This window comes from Macaca thibetana, chromosome 4 (assembly GCF_024542745.1).
Source record: "Macaca thibetana thibetana isolate TM-01 chromosome 4, ASM2454274v1, whole genome shotgun sequence".
Classification (NCBI taxonomy): domain Eukaryota; kingdom Metazoa; phylum Chordata; class Mammalia; order Primates; family Cercopithecidae; genus Macaca; species Macaca thibetana.
The window spans coordinates 13,799,724-13,820,526 of NC_065581.1; the positions used below are offsets into that span (position 1 = coordinate 13,799,724).

General features: G+C 41.4%; 1 protein-coding gene across 3 annotated transcripts in view; it reads right to left on the reverse strand.

The window, feature by feature from the left end:
- The window catches only part of MCUR1 (mitochondrial calcium uniporter regulator 1), a 43,167-nt gene extending 29,499 nt beyond the window's left edge, over nucleotides 1-13,668 (reverse strand). The window contains exons 1-4 of one of the 3 annotated variants that reach the window (XM_050789322.1): nucleotides 12,944-13,655; nucleotides 5,839-5,958; nucleotides 1,502-1,605; nucleotides 559-660 (exon numbers count right to left, since the gene is read on the reverse strand). In XM_050789322.1, coding sequence (XP_050645279.1) covers nucleotides 559-660; nucleotides 1,502-1,605; nucleotides 5,839-5,958; nucleotides 12,944-13,370 — 753 coding nt within the window. In that variant the 5' untranslated portion in view covers nucleotides 13,371-13,655. Of the gene's footprint in view, nucleotides 1-558; nucleotides 661-1,501; nucleotides 1,606-5,838; nucleotides 5,959-12,943 lie in introns of all 3 variants that reach the window. The other 2 variants (XM_050789323.1, XM_050789324.1) reach the window with 2 other exon arrangements.
- Nucleotides 13,669-20,803: the final 7,135 nt, after the last annotated feature.

Sequence of the window (20,803 nt, forward strand, 5' to 3'; positions counted from 1 at the left end):
TACTTTTTGCTAGATGGTTTCTTACAAGGCTAGGGTCAACAGGCAATAAATGGCCTTCCCTATGGGACTTTAAAAATGACTGAAAATAAAAGATGCAGCGAGAGCACTTATTTACATGCTGATCCCATATGCTGTATTTAAAGGAAAGCAAGAGATATTTTGCAGCAGCAATTATTCAAAATAACCAAAAACTGGAAATAATTCTAATTTACATTATAATAGAATGATGGGGCATATTCACGTAAGACTACAGACAATGAAAAAAATGATCTCTTGCTACAGGACACACAGCATGATACCATCAAATGGTTCTAGAATAGGCGAAACTAGTCAATGGTGTTATCAGCCAGGACGGAGTTTCCTCTTCGGCAGGGGCAACTGAGAGGCATGAGAAGGACTTCTGGGACACTGGTCAAGTTTTCCTGCTCGATCTGACTGGAAGTACACACTGTTTGAAAATTCACTGAGATGTACACTTATGTGAGGTCTTTTATGTGTATATATTTTATCTCAATGTCTTAATATAATCAACTTTCTAAGTGTGAGTGGCTGTTTTACCTCATTTTCTGCTCTGAGGGCTGAAAATTCACTCTTCTCCAAAATAATCATATCCTTTTTCACATTCGCAATCTGAGACATTATTTGCTGAAAAGTGATTTCCTAGGAAAAGAAAAACAAAACACATAATCTAGTCTACCCTAAAAAGTCCACTTCCTATCATCTCCATGTGCTATCTTCTCATTGAGAAACCAGGAGAATGTAGACACAAGAAGAGGTTCAGTAAAGTCATCCTTTATTCCAAAACGGGAAAAGGAAAAGGAAAAAAAACCCCACATATCCGGCCAGGCAAGGTGGCTCACACCTGTAATCCCAATACTTTGGGACGCTAAGGCAGGAGGATTGCTTGAGCCAAGGAGTTCGAGACCAGCCTAAGCAACATGGTGAAACCCATCTCTACAAAAAGTACAAAAATTAGCCAGTTGTAGCAGTGCACACCTGTAGTCCCAGCTACTTGGGAGGATTGTTTGAACCGAGGAGATCAAGGCTGCAGTGAGCTGAGACTGCACCACTGCACTCCAGCCTGGGTGAAAGAGTGAGACCCTGTCTCAAAAAGAAAACACAAAACACACAAAAAAAGACAAAAACCACATATCTGGTTATCGTTACCAAGTGAATCACAGCTAAAAGGGTGGTGATCTGAAGACTTGAGAACATGATGCTACAATACTGTAATTCAGGCCATGTCTCCATTTATTAAAGTATATTTCACTGGAATAATTTTGAACAGTGAGCTTTCAAGCATAACAATTCTACAACCGTTGACTAAATAGCTCTGAGTAAGTATTTTTTATGCCACTGTAATCTTTTGCCTCTTCATCATGGTAAAAGTTACTATATACTTTTCAACTGGGTATTATCTAAAAAATTACATTAAAACATTACTACAAACAATACCCCATCCTCACAGTCCTAATGTGCTAAGCCACCCGACAAGGCTAACCTGCTGCATCTTGGTGACCATATCTTTGTAGACGACGTCCATGTTGGCTTCCAGGATCTTGACCAGTGCAGACACAATGATTTCTGCTTGTTGAGTAGCAAACCCTAAGCAAGCACACAGGCAAAAAAAATCATGCTCGGAGTTACAAAAGCCCACAGCAAATGCACACATTCATGTGAATGTCCGAATCCAGGAGCAGGGGTACAGCACGGTGTGGTAGGAGGTAGGGAGGAGGGCCGGGCCACAAACTACCACGTGCTGGTCACTCAGAGCAAGCACGAAACATAAGCTGGCTTCCCCAGGTACCGGTGGCTTTGCTGACTGATTTGTAAGTCCTTCCTAGCTATCAAAAGTCATGTTTTCAGAAACTATTTAATGACATAGACAATGCCGGCAAGTCAATGTCAAGTGAAAAAAGGCAAGACTCAAAATTACAGATGCAATTCTTGTTTTTATAATTTAACAAAGATTCATAGTAATTTTTGTTTTCTTCTTCATGTTTCTCTGCATTATGTAGATGTTCTATGGTGGACAATATTTCTTTAATTTTGTAATGTGTACTTTATTAAAAAATAATTTCCTTAAATAGGAAAGCTCAGCGGTTTTATGTCTAGCATAAGGCAGTCAAATCATTGACTATATAGTCATCTAGCTGTTGGCTAACTTAATGTTAAAAGACAAAATCCGTTCTTTCATTTTTCCTGCACAATTCTCTTCAGTAACTAGTCTGGGGGACCCAAAGTGGAAAAAATATGTTCTTTGGTAGTCAATATATGATACTGAATTGAATGATAGAGGATTCAATGCAGTACTTGTTTTTTTTGTTTTTGTTTTTTTTTTTTTGAGACAGAGTTTTGCTCTTGTTGCCCAGGCTGGAGTGCAAAGGCATGATCTCAGCTCACAGCAACCTCCACCTGCCAGGTTCAAGACATTCTCCTGCCTCAGCCTCCAGAGTAGCTAGAATTACAGGCATGTGCCACCATGCCCAGCTAATTTTGTATTTTCATTAGAGATGAGGTTTCTCCATGTTGGTCAGGCTGTTCTCGAACTCCCGACCTCAGGTGATCCGCCCGCCTTGGCCTCCCAAAGTGCTGGGATTACAGGTGTCAGCCACTACACTTGGCCAGTACTTGGTACTGTTTTTAAAAACGTTGGATAGTAACTCATATTTCACATAAATTCTAATTAAATGCTTAAAACTGAGTGCCTGGGAAACAGTTCTATTAAATGCTTCTAGCTATAAGAATTTCAGAAGAATCTATTGATTCCTGTAATTAATTGTGTATTAGAATAAAGTAGTACTTAATTAATGGAATTTGTTTGGATGAGATGAAGCATCGGACTATAATGAACAAAAAAACCAAAGACACAGATTTAAAGGAGAAGGAAAAAACCTCCAAAGACCTATTGCCATCACTTTCATCAAAATCCTTTAATTTTTCAACATGTGCGTTGTGCACATGTCTAGGAAAAAAAAAAATAAAAGGTTACCCACCAAAATGTTAACATTGTTTAGCTCTGAATCTGTTTTCTTTTTTCTAGTCTGTCTTCCTAGTTTTTAAAAACTCAACCTAAACTTTTGTAAATTTTAAAGCTTTATTAAGAAGAGTTCACTGGCTGGGTGTGGTGGCTCATGCCTGTAATCCTAACACTTTGGGAGGCCAAGGCAGGAGGACCTTTGAGCCCAGGAGTTTAAAAAACCAGCATGGGCAACATAGTAAGATCCCATCTCCATTTTAATGTAAATAAAATTTAAAAATTTTTTTAATTTTTAAAAAAAGAGTTCATGTTTAAACATAATTAGTTTTGGCAGCTGGACACAGTGGTTCATGCCTGTAATCCCAGCACTTTGGAAGGCCAAGGAGGGTGGATCACTTGAGGTCAGGAGTTTGAGACCAGCCTGGCCTACATGGTGAAACCCCGTCTCTACTAAAAATACAGAAAAATTATGCAGGTGTGGTGGTGTAAGCTCGTAATCCCAGTAACTCAGGAGGACGAGGTGGGAGGATCGCTTGAAACCAGGAGGCGGGGGTTGCAGTAGGCAGGACTGCACCACTGCATGTCCAGCCTGGGCGAAAGAGTGAGACTCTGTCTCAAAAAAAAAGAAAAAGGAAAAGAAAAACAAAGGTAGAAAGAGAACTTATGTTGATTGTAAAACAAACTCTAAAGCCATATACTTTATAACCACTTGTGGGAGGAGAAAGGGATAAGAAAAAGTGGAAATCTGAAAACCTACTGAGTTATGAGGCAGAAATTAATTTTTTGTAGACACGAGGGAATAGGACAGAACCAGGGTCAGTGAGATCAGAGGCATATGAGAAATTCTGTTAATCTGAAGACACAGGTCTGGATAAAGAAAGGGTAGAATACGCCTTAAAAAGTCCTTCCTGGCCTCCTACTCAGCCAGTCATCTCAGACACCCGCCCCACTCATCCATGTTGGATTGAACAGCCCCTCCACACCACATACTGCAGCGCGGTCCTCACACCACAGTCTTGAAAGATGCAAATAATCATGGGTTAAGGTTTAAAATCAAGAAAACTAGGAAGACTTCTGCTTATCAATTTTTTTGTTTGTTTGTTTTGTTTTGGTACAGACAGGCTCTCACTATGTTACACAGACTGGCCTTGAACTCATGGGCTCAAGCGATCCTCCCGCCTCAGCCTCCTAAAGTGCTGAGATGACAGGCATGAGCCACCTCGCCTAGCCTTATCAGAGTAACTTTACATGCTCCCCTCTCACTTCTACTTTTCTCTTTTAAATTCTGAACTGAAAGAAGTTTTGGCGAAAAAAGCCTACTGTTTGACAGGAAAAGTTAAAATTACACAGCATATGACAGTTTTTCCAAAGTTCAGTCATGCATATTATCTTGTTTAATATTCAAAAAGATCTTTGGAATTCTTATTACACTCATACTACAGATGGGCAAATAGCAACAGAGAAGAGGAGAAAGGCTTCCTAAGCTATGCGACCAGAAGTCTGCAGAGTTAGGCTCGAGCCCAAAGCCGCTCTCTCCCACAAAGCACAGAATAATTCATTCCATCACTTTGTCTTAGGCATGTAAAGCACCTCTACAGAGAATAGCTTTTCTGACACAAACATGTATAACTGGACAAATAACTATACAATGAAGTAAAAACACAGGGAAATTTATTTCACAAGCATAATTTACACTATTTTGAAATTCTGATTTTTGAGAATGTGTCACCATATAGAGAATTATAATCAGTGTATTTGTCTAAATATGATTTAGTACGAGAATCTTCCCTACATTCTAAGTCTAAAGTGCATTTTCAATGAACGCCATATATACCAGAGCAATCTTTTACCTTAACAGCAATAAGGGAGAATGTTAGCCAGATTATTAAAAAGAAAAAAGAGGACCAGGCGCGGTGGCTCACGCCTGTAATCCCAGCACTTTGGGAGGCTGAGGCGGGTGGCTCACAAGGTCAGGAGTTCGAGACCAGGCTGGCCGACATGGTGAAACCCCAACTCTACTAAAAATACAAAAATCAGCTGGGCATGGAGGCACTTGCCTGTAATCCCAGCTACTCAGGAGACTGAGGCAGGAGAATCGCTTGAACCCAGGAGACAGAGGTTGCAGTGAGCCGAGATTGTGCCATTGCATTCCAGCCTAGGTGACATGGCAAGACTCCGTCTCAAAAAAAAAAGGAGAAAAAAGAAAAAAGAACAGTAAATTGAAATTATCAAGAACTGCTACTTGACAACATTTCCATTTCACAGGATTTTAAAAAGCACACAAGATGCACAGTAATAAAACTATCACTCCTGTGCTTCAGACACTGTTGTCATAGGAATCATTCCTCAGCTTTGCTGACTTGTGTCTAAATTTTTACCTATAACACTGTACTTCCATGGTGATGTTACAGAAATACACTTCACTTTGACAAAGAGACAATGTATGAGAAAAGTCTCCAGTGTACTGATGAAACAAAAATGTCCTCAAGCAAAAAAAGAGGACTTAAAAAATGGAGATTAATTAAAAGATTACCCATAGGCTTGAAAGTCAAAGAGATATAAAAATCAGCCAGATGTGGTGGTATGTGCCTGTAGTCCCAGCAACTCGGGAGGCTGAGGTGGGAAGATGACTTGAGCCTGGGAGGTAGGTTACAGTGGGCCAAGATTGCGCCACTGCAATCCAGCCTGGGTAACGGAGCCAGACCCTGTCTCTAAATAAATAAATTAATTAAATTAAATTAAATACAAATAAAAAATAAAAGTCAAAGAAAAGTATGAGAAACTAAATGAAACCATAAGAGAAATCATAATTTAAAGTGTTTTTCTAAGGCACTAAATGACAAATGAGAGAGGATTACCATTGTCTTCCAGTAAGCACACTAAGGCATGAGTGTCAAAGTAGAGCCTCCTACTCCCAGAAGAGGTGAAATCTCTCCTTCTGCGCTCCAGCTGCAGGTGTCCGGCAGACAGGCTTAGCTCTAGGGTAGAAAGGACAGTAAGCTCAAAACAGACTTAACGCAAAACAGAAGCAACTCAGCATCCTGAGAAAATAAGGTATACCCCAAAGCCTACCTGGTATTTCATAACAGCTTCACTGAGATATACCATTCACCCAATTTCAAGCATACAATTCAACAGGTTTTGGCACAGAGTTGTGCAAGCATCCCACAATCAAATTTAGAATATTTTTTTTATTCTCAAGACAAACTGTACCCCTTAGCTGTCACCTTCCAATTCCCCCAGCCCTTCTCCACTGCCCCCAACCATACCCAGGACAAGCACTGGTCTATTTGCTGTCTCTTCTGTTTATCTACTCTGGAGATTCACAGAAACTGAATCATATAATATATATAGTCTTTCGTGACTGGCTTCTTAGCATGTTTTCAAGGGTCATCCATGTTGTAGCACGTCAGTACTTTCATTTCTTTGTATAGTTGAATACTCCTCCACTGTATAGCTATATTAAATTTTGTTTATCCATTTATCAGTTGAAGGATGCTTGGGTTGTTTCTACTTCTTAGCTATTATGAATTACATGGACGTTATGTTTTCAATGATCTTGAATGTATACTTAGGAGTAGAATTGCTGGATCATATCATAACTCTATGTTTGTTTCAGCAGCCGCCAAACTGTTTTCCAAAGCAGCTGTACCATTTTACACCCCCTCTAGCAGCACACATGGGTCCCAACTTCTCCCCATCCTCACTAATCCTTGCTATTATCTGGGTTTTTAAAAAATTATAGTTATCCTATTGGGCGTCAAGTGGTATCTCACTGTGGTTTTAATTAGCATTTCCCTGATGACTAATGATGTTGAGCATCTTTTTATGGGCTTGCTGGCCATTTGGATATCTTCTTTGGAGAAATGTGTATTCAAGTCAGCTATGGTTTGAACGTGTTCCCCAAAGTTTGTGTTGAAAACTTAATCCCCAACACACCAGTGTTGAGAGGTGGGTCCTTTAAGAGGTGATTAGGCTATCGGGAGGGCTCTGTTCATGAATGGATTAATGCTGCTATCTCAGGGGTAGGTTTCTGATAAAAGAATGAGTTTCCCACCCTTCCCTGATATGTGTGCTGTTCTGCCTTCCGCCACGTTATGAAGCAGCAAGAAGGGCCTGGCCAGATGTGGGCCCCTCAATCTTCAACTTCCTAGCCTCCAGAACTGCAAGAAATGTATCTGTTTGTTTTGTTTTTTTTATAAATTACCAGTCTGTGTTATTCCCTTACAGCAGCACAGAACAGACTAAGGCAAAGTCCTTTGCCCATTTTTAATAGGGTTGTCTTCATATTACTGAGCTGTAAGAGTTCTTTATATATTCTAGATACAAGCTCCTTATCTGATTATGATTTGAAAACATTTTCTCCCATTCTGTGGGTTGTCTTTTCACTTTTTGATACTGTCTTTTGAAGCACAGAAGTTTACTTTTGATGAAGTCCAACCCATCTGTTTTTCCTTTTGTTGCTTGTGCTTTTGATAACATATGTACGAAACCACTAAGAAATCCAAGTACATGAAGATTTACACCCATGTCTTCTAAGAGTTTTACAGTTTTAGCTCTTACATTTAGGTCTTTTACTCATTTTGGATTAGCATTTTAAATGGTGTGTGGTAGTGGGTTCAGCTTCATTCTTCTCCATGTGGGTATCTAGTTGTCCCAGCACCATTCCCTCCGCTGAAACGCCTTGTCACTCTTGTTGAAAATCAGTGAGCTGTAAGCATGAGGCCTTGTGTCTGGGCTCTCCACTCTAATGCATTGATCTATATGTTTGTCCTTATGCCAGTGCCCCAATTTCTTGATTACTTGTAAGTCTGTTTTAACTTTGACATCAGAAAGTGTTTGTTGTTGTTGTTGCTCTTGATTTTTTTTTTTAAGGCAGGGTCTCGCTCCATTGCCCAGGCTGGAGTACAGTGGTGCAATCATAGCTCACTAGAGACTTGACCTCAGCCTCCCAAGGTGTGGGTTTTAAACTTTGTTGTTTGTCAAGGTTGTTTGGTTATTCTTGTTTTCTTGTATTTCCATATGAATTTTAGGATCTATGTGTCAATTTCTATAAGAAAACCACTTGGGATTTTGATAGGGATGTGTTAAATTTGTAGATCAGTTTGAAAAGTACTGCCACCTTTATATTAAGTATTCAGATCAATGAAAATGGATGTCTTTCCATTTATTTAGGAAAATTATACTTTAATGTACCTTAGACTTTAAGTACATTGCACTTTTTATATGTTGCTGGATTTGGATTGCTAGTATTTTGTTAAGGATTTTCTCATTTTTAATCATAAGAGATATCAGTCAATAGCATTCTTTTCTTGTAATGTCTTTGCAAAAGCCTATCTTTAGAGAGCTATTTTCCAACAATTTTTACATTACCTTTTCTATAAATTTTTGTGCATTTAGCCTAGATCCAATCCATTTTGTAAACTTCTTGTTTGAAGGTACTCATCTGAGGGAGGTGGTATAGTATATGGTTTAGTTTCTTGGCTTTTAGATTTTATGAATTGCTAAAATCATTTTTTTTTAATTGGGCCAAGTGAACTAGTTCATGGTTGTAAATCTAATACTTTTGAGAGGCCAAGGTTGGAAGATCACTTGAGGCCAGGTATTCAAGACCAACCTGGGCAACATTGTAAGACCTCGTCTCCAGAAAAAAAAAAAAAAAATTAGCAGAGTGTGGTGGTGTGTGCCTGTAGTCTCAGCTACTCCTAGCTACTTGGGAGGCTGAGGCAGGAGGATGGCTTGAGCTCAGGAGTTTGAGGCTGCAGTGAGCTATGATCGCACCACTGTACTGCGGCCTGGGTGACAAACGAAGATCCTGTATCTAAAACAAAAATATTAAAAGGTTGGGCACGGTGGCTCTCGCCTGTAATCCCAACACTTTGGGAGGCTGAGGCAGGTGGATCATGAGGTCAAGAGTTCAAGATCAGCCTGGCCAAGATGGTGAAACCCCGTCTCTACTAAAAATACAAAAATTAGCCATGTGTGGTGGCGGGCACCTGTAATCCCAGCTACTCGGGAGGCTGAGGCAAGAGAATTGCTTGAACCCGAAAGGCGGAGGTTATAGTGAGCCGAGATTACACCACTGCACTCCAGTCTGGGTGACAGAGCAAAACTCCATCTCAAAAAAAAATAAAATAAAACAAGATTTGAGTTGCCAATTTTTAATTGTTATAAAAGAACATTTAAATATAGCTGCTTACTACTACTATTAAATATTATACTAAAAATGAAATTATGACACCAAAAGAAAAAAAAAAAATGAACAATCTCTAGAACTTCCATTTAATCAACTTAGTATATGAAAATCTTGCTACATATTTGTCACTACTTTTCAAATTTTGCCATTAACTGGCACCAGTCTGAGGTCTGGTGTTGTATAAGACTGGTAGGAGCAAGAAGGGTCACCCGCCAACTCAAAGGTCAAAGGTTTCCCCAGCAGGCCTCTGAATGACCAGAAAGATGCTGCAGCTGATCAGCTTCCACTGTCAGTCCTTTGCCCCTGATTACCCTACAATAAAATCGAGAGTAAACAAAAATGTGATGTGAACTGAACCCTACAGATCTGACACTTCGCTGCAGCCTATGGAAGTTGTTCCCAGCCTACTCACAACTTGGGAAGAGGAGGGTAACTGTGGTCATTGTAAGCATCAAGATGAGAGCAAGAGATGCAATAATCCATATCTGTATCAAGAACCATTTGCAGACTGACAAAATATAAAGTGCAATGACTTATGTATGTTTGTATGTGTTTGTTGGTAAAACTGGGCCCTTAGATTCGAAGAACCACTGTGCTATGACACGAGGTCCTTGACCTGGCATACAAAGCCCTTGCTATTTATGACCACACTTATCCTTTCAGCTTTCTTTCTAGCAACCTAAGCTATTCTATTTCCTGCAATTCCATGCTTAAGCACGGCTTGCTCCCCTTTCCCAACTGTTAAACTTTAAGCATTCTTTTTACCTTTCTTCATTAAATTGCCAATTTACTGAGTATACATTATGTTTCAGATGTGGCATTTTCTTTTTTACATTTTATGGTTCTCTCTGCTTCCTCCACCCAGCTAAGGGAGCAACCTTTATTGCTCCCATACCTGTGTTCTCAGTTCAGTACAGATAGCTCATCATAGCACTTAATACCTTATTTCCTCATCTGTATTATCTATTTGCCCAAGCTGCCCAGGAGCAGCCAGTCTTGCTCATTTTTTATCTTTAGCATCTGGCAAAGGGTCTAGCATACAGCAGGCTAGGAATATATATATGTGTGTGTGTGTGTATATATATGTGTATATATATGTACGTGTGTATGTGTGTGTGTGTATATATATAGTAATTGAACTGTAATGACTTCTACAATCTGGATTATGAAACTGTCTAGAGGGAAAATTTGAAATGAATTCCTTTCTCCTCAGTTCTTCCCTTTTCACAAAAATGAGCTCACTTAAATCTGGTATCTCTTTTTTAGTTTATTTCCAGTCCTGAGACAGAAACTGGCCTCCATGAGAAGAGACCCAGGATGTCTGCCCAACACAGAAGAGACCTACCTTGAGAAAGTGGGAGTGAATGAATGAAAGCACTTATCTAGGGGACCTCTTAAGGACCACCTCACCTGCCCTAGAACTCTGCTGGACTGTCCCATGTGTCAGGGAGCTTGAAAACACCTGAGTCTGGAATGGCTTGTGAAGAGTGACAGGGTTACTCTAGACCCAAATTCCTTGTTTCTAGTAAGAAAATAACCATTCATGTATTTAGAACATAACCTCTTCATCCCCACTCCCACATAAACAAAACAATCACACGACTACTTTGTAACGCCAATTTAGATACTCTAATTTTTTGTTGTTGTTCTTTTTCAGAAAGATTGGAACCAGAAACAGCAAGCTTATTTCCAAGAAATCCTGCCTCTGAAAAGTCGACAGAAGGGCTGGCCACTTGCCAGTGGGCACTCCAACCCCTGCTGAGGGAAGGATATGCCCTCTTGCCTTCTGTCAAAGGGCAGTACCTGAGGACGCCGCCTACTCCTAGAGTCCTCACCGATCATAAGGAAGCAAGTCAACTGAGCTGTGTTAACGAGTAACATGCAATTCCCCTTTCTAGGGACTTTCAGCATATCAAGAGGATATTAAAAACCCACAATTACAATAGAGGCCCAAAGTTAGCCTTGGACAGGATGTGGAAACCAAATACAAACTTCCTACTCATGATATCCTTAAGTAGCCCAATTGAGAACCTCAGGTACCAAGCAAACAAGTGGTCGGGAAACGCTCATTAGCTGGTTAACGAGCATACACCCCTCCTTAGCTGTGTCCCTGCTCTGCTTCTGTTTTTATGCGTCCATACTTATTTTTCATGATGACTGAAGAATGAGATCGCTGACACTAAAACAACAGTACCACCTTACGGATTGGTCAGCAAATCCATGAGAAAGAACACTCTCTTTTTGCCCCATACTCTTGTATTGAGAGAAAAACAAATTGGAAATTACTAGCTTGTCAGAAAAAGCACAACAAAGGGCACAATCTAAGACCAAACTCATCTCCGACTCCTAATTCCTGAAGGACAGTGGCACCGAGTTCACTACTCATTCCCCACTCTGTATATACAGTTTCCTTCACTTTATTGCTCTACTCATCAGTTTTTACCCCAGCCAATGATATTCTTAAATTTTAGATATAGTCAACATTTGCTGGGCCTATCTGTTGAATAGGAAAAATGTGTGGTTAGTGATGGCTACTAATGAACATGTATAGACTGCCCAAAGTGATAATTTTGCCAAGTCTGTTGATTATTCGAAATGATTTTTTTCTTTAATCAACAATATGCTATCTAATAAGTTGATCTTGTTTACTTCCCTCATCTCCAGGGCAGTGATCTCTCTCACCTCCTTTTTAAATAGTCATGCGCCCCACAACTACCTTTCAGCCCAGGACAGAGGGGCACACACGACAGTGGTCTATGAGACTATAATACATATTTTTACTGTACCTTTTCTATATTTAGATGCGCAAATACGATTGTGTTCAGACTGCCTCTAGTATTCAGTACAGTAACATGCTGTTCAGGTTTATAGCCTAGGAGCACTAGGCTCTACCTGCTAGTCTAGCTGTGTAGTAGGCTGTAGCATCCAGGTTTGTGTAAGCACACCCTACAATATTCACACAAGGAAGAAGTCGCCTAATGACTCATTTCTCAGTAGGCGACTGTCCTGAAGGGATACACGACTCTATTTAATTAAATGCTACCTTCTCAATGAAATCGATTCTGATCACCCTATTTAAATTCACGACTGGAGACCCATTCCACTTCCCAAGCCTTATCCTATAATTTTCCTGTACCATTTATCAAATTATGAATATATAAAATTATGTATAAATTATATATACATTAATTATGCATACGTATATCCATACACATTTACTGCGTCTCCTCCGCCAGAATTAAGCTCCACAGGGAAAACATTTTGTGGACTGACATATCCCACACATGTGGAAAAGCGCCAGGGACAGGGTAGACGCTAGGACTCCACGAATTAATGATTCCATCAGAATTTGAAATCAAACTGTAAAGCCATCTCTTCATTTCTCAGAGCTTTGCTCCCCAAACATACCCACCCCTTCTCCTTGAGCGGCCAACAGGCTGCGCCCTGCCAAACAGAACGCCTGGAAGGCGGTGCCCAGAAGCAGACCCTAGGAGTGGGCGGGCACCACCTCCCCGCCCCAGCACGCACCTCCCTCCAACTTTAGCGCCCGGAATTCCCAGGAATTCGTCTCTTCTGGGCTAAGCCCCGCCACCGCGGCCGAGCAAGGCGGGCGCGGACCTTCGCCCCACGGTCCGGGCAGATGCCGGTGCCCTTGTCTGACCCGCCTCCGGCCTGCCCGCCCTTTCCTCGGGAAGGCTGTAGCTGAGGTCCCCGCCCCACCCAGCCCCGCGAGACTAGCCCCCTCTCCTTTCCCACCTGGGCCTCACCTCTCCTGCAGGAAACAAGTGCAGGCGCCGGGCCTTTGCACTGGGGAAGGGCGCCGGCAGCAGCGGCGACGCCCGGACTGAGGCCCGGTGGGCACCTCCATGCGCCGCTGCGCCCGGCCGGGGGTGCGGCATACCCGAGGCGCGAGCGCTCCCAGTCCCCGAGCTGCCGGCGCGGGGCTGCGGCGGCCAAGCGCGGGGAGGGCACTAGCAGGAGGAGGAGTAGCGGCGAGGCACGTGACACGCAGCCGCGGGTCGCCGGGGCGCGAGGGCGCAGCGCCCCCAGACCGTCGCAGAGCGCAGAGAGGCAGCGGCGTGCTGAGGTTTCGCTACCTCTCGGTCTTCCGCTGAGGCCCGCGGGCAAGAACAGAAGCCGCCGATGGCCGGGCAGGCGCTGGGTCCTCTGGCCGCCGACCGAGCCGCAGTCCATCCCCGAGCCCTTCACTGGCCCGGGCGCGCGCTCCTGCCTCTCGCTCGCGGCGCCGGTCACGCGCGGTCCCAGCCCAGAGTCGGACGGCTGGAGCGAGCTTGGGCGGCAGCGCAGGCCCGCCCTTTCCTGCCGGGCGCGCGGGTGGGGCTCGGGACGGGCGCCCGGGGCGGGGCGGTGGGAGCTTGCGGTGGCTCTCTGGGACGCGGGGCCGAGCCGGTGTGGCTAGTCTCGGGGCGCTGCAGGGACCGTGCGAGCCCCCGCCCCATTCGCTAGGCGACGGCAGCGACCGGGAGGAGCCTGCGGGCACTCCGGAACTGGAAGGAGTTTGTTGCTGCGACTATTTGCATATTCACTGCACTGCTGTCCTTATAAAGGAATTAATTACTCCGGCGCCCTTCAGAGTCCTGTGAGAAGTCCCAGACCAACAGGCTGCCCTAGATTTCACTGATTATCCTAAGTTCCCCAACATGTGGTTCTGGGGAACATTTTAAGGAATTATTAGCAGGGCCCAGGGAAAGGCCCTCACATAATACATTCAAAACTAAATTTTCAGTTTTTGTTTCCGGATTAGAGCACCAAAAACATGGGAAGGTCGCAGTCTGGGAACTTAAAACGTGGGGCATGATTGTTAAAATGAGACCTGTCAGGTATATTTGAAACTGATAATGTTTAGTTTCGTGGACTTTTTGAAGGCCTGTTACACCATTCACAGATAACTGGTCCCTTACGTGAACTTGGAAGATGTTAGTTGAATGAATAAATGAAATGCATAAGGCATCAAGCTAGGAGATTTTATTAAAAATAAAAAAAAACCCAAAACAAATTGTTCTTATCCTCCAGAAGCTGTTTTCCTATACAGCCATATGTGTACACATACGTGATGGAAGAAGAATGTGTTATGAGCCATGAGAGATGTATAAAGTGCTGGGCAGAGAGGAACGTGCATGTGGATGTGAAAGATAAATGTCTATCAAAATTTGAAGAACTAAAAAACAGGATTCAAGTCATAGGTTGGTGCAAAAGTAGTTGCCGCTTTTGCCATTGCAAGTATACTTGCAACTACTTTTGCACCAACCTGAGAGACACTTTTGTAAAAGGAGTATACATTTATAAAACGGGTAGAAAAAGCAGTTTAGCAATGAGTATCAACAAAATTTGTAAACTTTTCTCAAGTCACCTAACTAAAAAGGGGGATAATGGGAATAATCCAAAATATTAAAAATCTACTAGGTTTGACCATACAAACTTGTCATTTTTAAGGGTCAAAATGTTTAATATTGGTAATTTCACATATGCACAAAAGATAGTCATTGTATCATAATTTGTGATTGGGAAAAAATGGGAAAAACTAGTGCACAACATTAGAGGAACAATTAAACTGTGGCCCAAACTTTAATGTTAGTCCTTTGTAATTTTTAAAAATTGAGGTATAATTTGCATACAATAAATTCCACAGACCTATATGTTGAACGTGATGACATTTAGCAGTTGTATACACCACCCAGTCAAGATCTAGAACATTTTCATTGCTCCAGAAAGTTATTTTGTGCCAGTTTTCCAGACAATCCACCACCACCCCATGGCAACTATTTTCCTTTTTTTTTTTTTTTTTTTTTTTTTGAGATGGAGTCTTGCTCTGTCGCCCAGGCTGGAGTGCAGTTGTGCAATCTCAGCTCACTGCACCCTCTGCCTCCCAGTTTCAAGCAATTCTCTTGCCTCAGCCTCCCGAGTAGCTGGGATTACAGGTGCCTGCCACCACGCCTGGCTAATTTTTGTATTTTCAGTAGAGATGGGGTTTCACCATATTGGCCAGGCTGGTCTCAAACTCCTCACCTTGTGATCTGCCCGCCTGGCCTCCCAAAGTGCTAGGATTACAGGCGTGAGCCACCGCGCCCAGTCAACTATTTTCAAATTTCAATGACCATAGATTAGTTTTGTCTTTTCTTGAATTTCATATAAATGGAGACCTACAATACCCACTGCCTTGTGTCTTTCTTCTGCTTTGCGTCTGACTTTAATATCAATGAGATTCATCCATGCTGTTGTATCAGTAATTAGTTGCTTTTAATTGTTGAACAATATTCCATTGTATGACCATACCACAAGTGGTCATCCATTCTCCTATTATTGGCCATTTGCTTTGTTTATAGTTTTTGGCTATTATGCATAGGGCGTTATGAACATTCTTGTTTAAGACCTTGTGTGTACATACATTTTTATCCCTCTTAGGGAAAGTATCTGGGTCAAATTGCTGAATCATATGGTAGCTTAACTTTAGACACTGCTGAATTGTTTTTCCAAAGCGACTGCACTCTTTTACACTCTTAGCAATAGATGAGAGTTTCGGTTGTTCCACATCCTTGCCAAATTTTGGTATTTTCAGTCCTCATAGAATGGTGCCTTATTGTGATTTTAACATACATTTCCCTGATGCCTAATGATGTTGACTAACTTTTCGTGTATTATTGTTACCGGCCATATCAAATACAATAACATATGTAAAGCACTTAGCACAGTGCCTGGCCTATGATAGGAGTATAATGAATGTCAGTTCTAACTACACGTTGGATAGCATCCACTTTTCCTTGGATGTGACACCTGTTGTTTTGTTTTCCAAAGCATTCCCTTTCTTTTGGTTTCAGCACCCTAGTTTTCCATGGGCAGTCGCTCTTCTCCACTCTCAGTCCATGCGGTTTGGAGGGACTGATTGCTCTGCAGACCACAGGCATGGGCATGTCACCCAATCAAAGTTAATGAGCAGCTGGGCATGGTGGCTCATGCCTGTAATCCCAGCACTTTGGGAGACCAAGGCGGGCGGAACACTTGAGGTCGGGAGTTCGAGACCAGTCTAGAGAAACCCCGTCTCTACTAACAATACAAAATTAGCTGGTTGTGGTGGCACATGCCTGTCATCCCCGCTACTCAGGAGGCTGAGGCGGGAGGATTGCTTGAACCTGGGAGGCAGAGGTTGTGGTGAGCTGAGATTGCACCATTGCACTCCAGCCTGGGCAACAAGAGCGAAACTCCGTCTAAAAAAAAAAGCTTCTATTCTAGGATTATTTGTTTGTTGGTTTGTTTGAGATGGAGTCTCACTCTGTTGCCCAGGCTGGAGTGTGGTGGCTCGATTTTGACTCACTGCAACCTCCAACTCCTGGGTTCAAGTGATTCTCCTGTCTCAGCCTCCCACGTAACTGGGATTACAAGCAAGCACCACCATACCCAGCTAATTTTTGTATTTTTGGTAGAGACAGGGGTTTCACCATGTTGGCCAGGCTAGTCTCAAACTCCTGACCTCAAGTGATCTGCCTGCCCCAGCCTCCCAAATTGCTGGGAGTACAGGTGTGAGCCACCAAGCCCAGCCCAATTCTATGGTTCTTAATAGGAACTACTGGGAAGAGGTCGTCTTATTTTATTGTGATGTCTAGATATAGGATGATTTGAACCATGAGCTCCTGGGGCTACCATGTGGCCTAAGACTAAAGCCATTATGGAGAAAAGAAGGCTGAGAAATGAAGAGACAGGTCCTTTTGAGTGTCTGATTCTAGCTTAGGCTGAAATTGGCATTTTATTTATGTAATCCAATAAGTTGCTTTTGCTTAAACCAGCTGGGACAGGGCTTCTGATTACTATCCCGGATACATTAGTATACATTAGGATAAACTAGACATATTAGACTTCTGTCTATGTATAGAGAGACTAGATACAGGGGCCTAATGGCCAATGAAGAAGAAGTATCAACTAATTAATGGATCAGGCAGGAGACAGACAACCCCCATGTGAACTATGACAAAGTTGGACTTTATGACAAAGTTGGATCGGTGAAGATACTTGGATCTGGGGCCAAAGTGGGGCCCTCTTACTCTCTCTCCATATCTAAACTTAGGAATCTCCCATGAGTTAAGCTGAATTCACAGAGCAGACTGACTTAGCCACCATCTGTGAGAACTTTAGGTGGCCTTATATATTCTAGGTGTCATCAGGAGAAAAGAGATGGAAGATGACCAGAGCTATCCCTGAAAGATGCCCTGGGCCTGTTTTAGCAGGTAGTAACAGAAAGGTCAAGGGCTCATTGTCTCTGGTGCAAGCAGGTCAAAGAGAGAACAAAGGAGTTGGAACATTCCTGAACATTCCTGTGACTTTTAGCATACTGATACTCTTACTAGTAAACACTGATAGGGGAATGTCAGCTTCCACTAATCAAATTACTATTCTCCCTAATAAGGATTCTCCTTCTGGGTAAAATGGAATAAGCACAACCCACCCTGTCTTTCCACCTGAATGCAGCCATAAAAGCTGGACAGAATGCACAGAGCAACTGTTTGAGGACTCTGAAAAGTAAATAATAGCAGGTACATCAGTGAAGAAGACAAAAATCAAAGTACCACAGAACTGATGTTTAGTTTAGTATTTTTTCCAATGTGTGAGTTCCCCTAGCTTGAACTGTCAACCCAGAGTTCTATTACTAGCAAAAATATCCTTCAGTAATGAAGTGATGAAATAAAGACATCCTCAGATGAAGGAAAACTAAGAGGAGTTGTTTTTAGTAAGCTTGCAGTAAAAGAATTGCTGAAGGAAATTCACCATATAGTAGGGAAATGATACCAAGAAGAAACTTGGAGCATTAGGAATGAAGGAAGAACAACAGAAATGGCGAATATCAAGATAAGTATAATATTCTTCTCCTCTTTAGTTCTTTAAAATATGTTAAATGATGGAAAGCAAAAATTCAAACAACGTCTGGTGAAATTTTTAATGTTTATAGATGTATATAATAACTACAACATAAAGGGGCAAGAATAAAGAGACCTATATGGTAGTGGAGTTTTCATATTGCACTTACAGTGGTAAAATATTGATTCTAAGTAGATTTAGAAAGGTTAAACATGTCTACTGTAATCCCTAGAGCAACCCATAAACATACTATATAAAGAGATACAGGGTGGGCACAGTGGCTCATGCCTGTAATCTCAATACTTTGGGAGGCTGAGGTGGGAGGATGGCTTAAGGTCAGGAATTTAAGACCAGCCTGGGAAATATAGTGAGACCTTGCCTCTACGAAAGAAAAGAAAGAAAAGAAAGGAGGGAAGGATGGAAGGAAGGAAGGAAGGAAGGGAGGGAGGGAGGGAGGGAGGGAGGGAGAGAGGGAGGGAGGGGAGAAAAAAATTAGCCTGACGTGGTGGTGAATGCCTGTAGTCTTAGCTACTCAGGGGGCTGAGGTGGGAGGATCACTTGAGCCCAGGAGTTTGAGGCTGCAGTGACCTATGATCAAGTCAAAACACAAAATAGATAAAATGAAATATTAAAAAATGTTCAAATAACCCAAAAGGAGATAGGAAAGGAGAAATAGAAGAACAAAAAAGAGAGATAAAAACTAAAAGCAAACAATAAAATATTAGGCATCAATCTAAACATATCAATAATTACATTAAGTGTAAATGGTCTAAATCACTGGTTGATGAACTTTTTAAAAAAGCAATATAGTAAATATTTGGCTTTGTGAACCACATGCAATCTCTTCTACATACTATTCTGTTTCAAAAACAGGTGGTGGGCTGGATTTGGCCCATAGGCCATAGTTGGCCAACCTTTGGTCTCAACATGCCAATTAAAACAGAGAGAATGTTAGAATGGATTAAAAAAAGAAGAAAGCATAACCTTTGTATACTGCCTACAAGACACTCACATCAGCTATAATAATATAGGTAGGTCAAAAGTCAAGGATGAGGAAAGGAGGATGCTCCTCAGGAGGTGAAAATCTTGATAAAAGTTTTTTCTAATGTGTGCTAAGATGGGAAATTGAGAGAAGTAGAAGGGATTCTCCCTGATCCTTTTTCTTCCCTTGTATGAAAGTTAGACTCCTGAAAAGTCTGCATTTAAGAACATAGCCCTGAAACTGGAAGTAAAGAATGCCTCTGAGTTTTATCAGTAACCTTAACCAAACCTGAGCTCTTTATGCCACAGTAAAGGCCACTAGACACTTATTCTGAGCCTACTTACTCTTATTTTACACATACTGTTAACTATGTTAGCCTCTCCACCAATGTCATGAGATGAGAAAAAAAGATAGAAAGGAGGAAAAATCAGAAACTAATGTGTAAAGTAGAGTAAGAAAGGTGTGTGACAGTACAATTGCCACTGGACCATATAACGGTAACCAAGAGGACCTAAGGAAGGTCAAGATATAACTAACTTCTCCTGTTTAAACATTTCATTCAGTACAAATCTTACTTAAAGGAGAACTTTCTTTTCAATCTGTGGATTCCATTTTTCTTTCAGAGAATGTTTTCTTTATATATATTTACATACATTATATATTATATAAATATATATATAATATATAAATATATTTTAATAGAGCTGGGGGTCTTGCTATGTTACCCTGACTCATCTTGAACTCTTGAGCTCAAGGAATGTACCCACCTTGAGCTCCCAAAGTGCTGGGACTACAGGTGTGAGCCACTGTGCCTGGCTTTGTTTTCCCATATTTTTGATAATTTTTCTGTTGCTTCGTTGAGTTTTTACTTCAAGGGACAATTATCTATATATTGGGTCACTTTTTAAAAACGATGTCTTTCATTTTCTTTAATCTAGAACAATCTTTAAGTTATTTTCTGGGAAGGGTGGGGAGGGAGGTTTTATGACAATGACATTTTTGAGGAGTCCAAACAAGTTGTCTTGTGAAATGTCCCACAATTGAAATTTGTCCAATTATTTGCTTATCATTAGATTCAGATTACACATATTTTGCAAGAATAGCTAGTGTGTAGTGTTCAATGCATCACATTGGGATGCATACTGTCTTAGGCTTTTCTATTATTTATCGCACTAAATTTGAGCACTTGTCTAAGGTAAGTGTTCAGCAAATTTCTCCATTGGACCTGGGTCACTTTTATTTTCCGTATCTATTCATTTTTCTTAAATGACTTTTTGGGTTTTATTTCCTTATGCTCACTTCATTTGTCTCAAGACTTTCCTTCTCGGGAATAATTTAATTTTTTGCTGTATCAATTTTGTTCCTTACTGATAAGCAGTCCTGCTCCTGATATTTGTAGGAATAAGAGCAAGAAAATAAATGCAGGCCCATCCTCCATATATTTAAATATTTAGAAGTTATAAGCCAAACTAAGAAATTATTAAATTAAAAAATATGCTCTATTCTCGACAGATATACTTTCATACTAACAAAATGGAAAATATATGTAAAAGCCACGGTTTTTACGTGACTGAAATTTGGCAAAATATTAAAGGTGACGCATGTAATTCTAATTGGGCACATTTGAGTGTTCTGTTCATGGCCCGCAATGGTTAGGTGTGTACTAAAAACTTTTATAGTTCATATGCTTTTTGTCTATTCATAACATTAATTTTTCTTTCATTTTAGCAAAATCACTCATTATGTTGTTATTGAGAGGTGACAATGTGCCAGCAGCCCT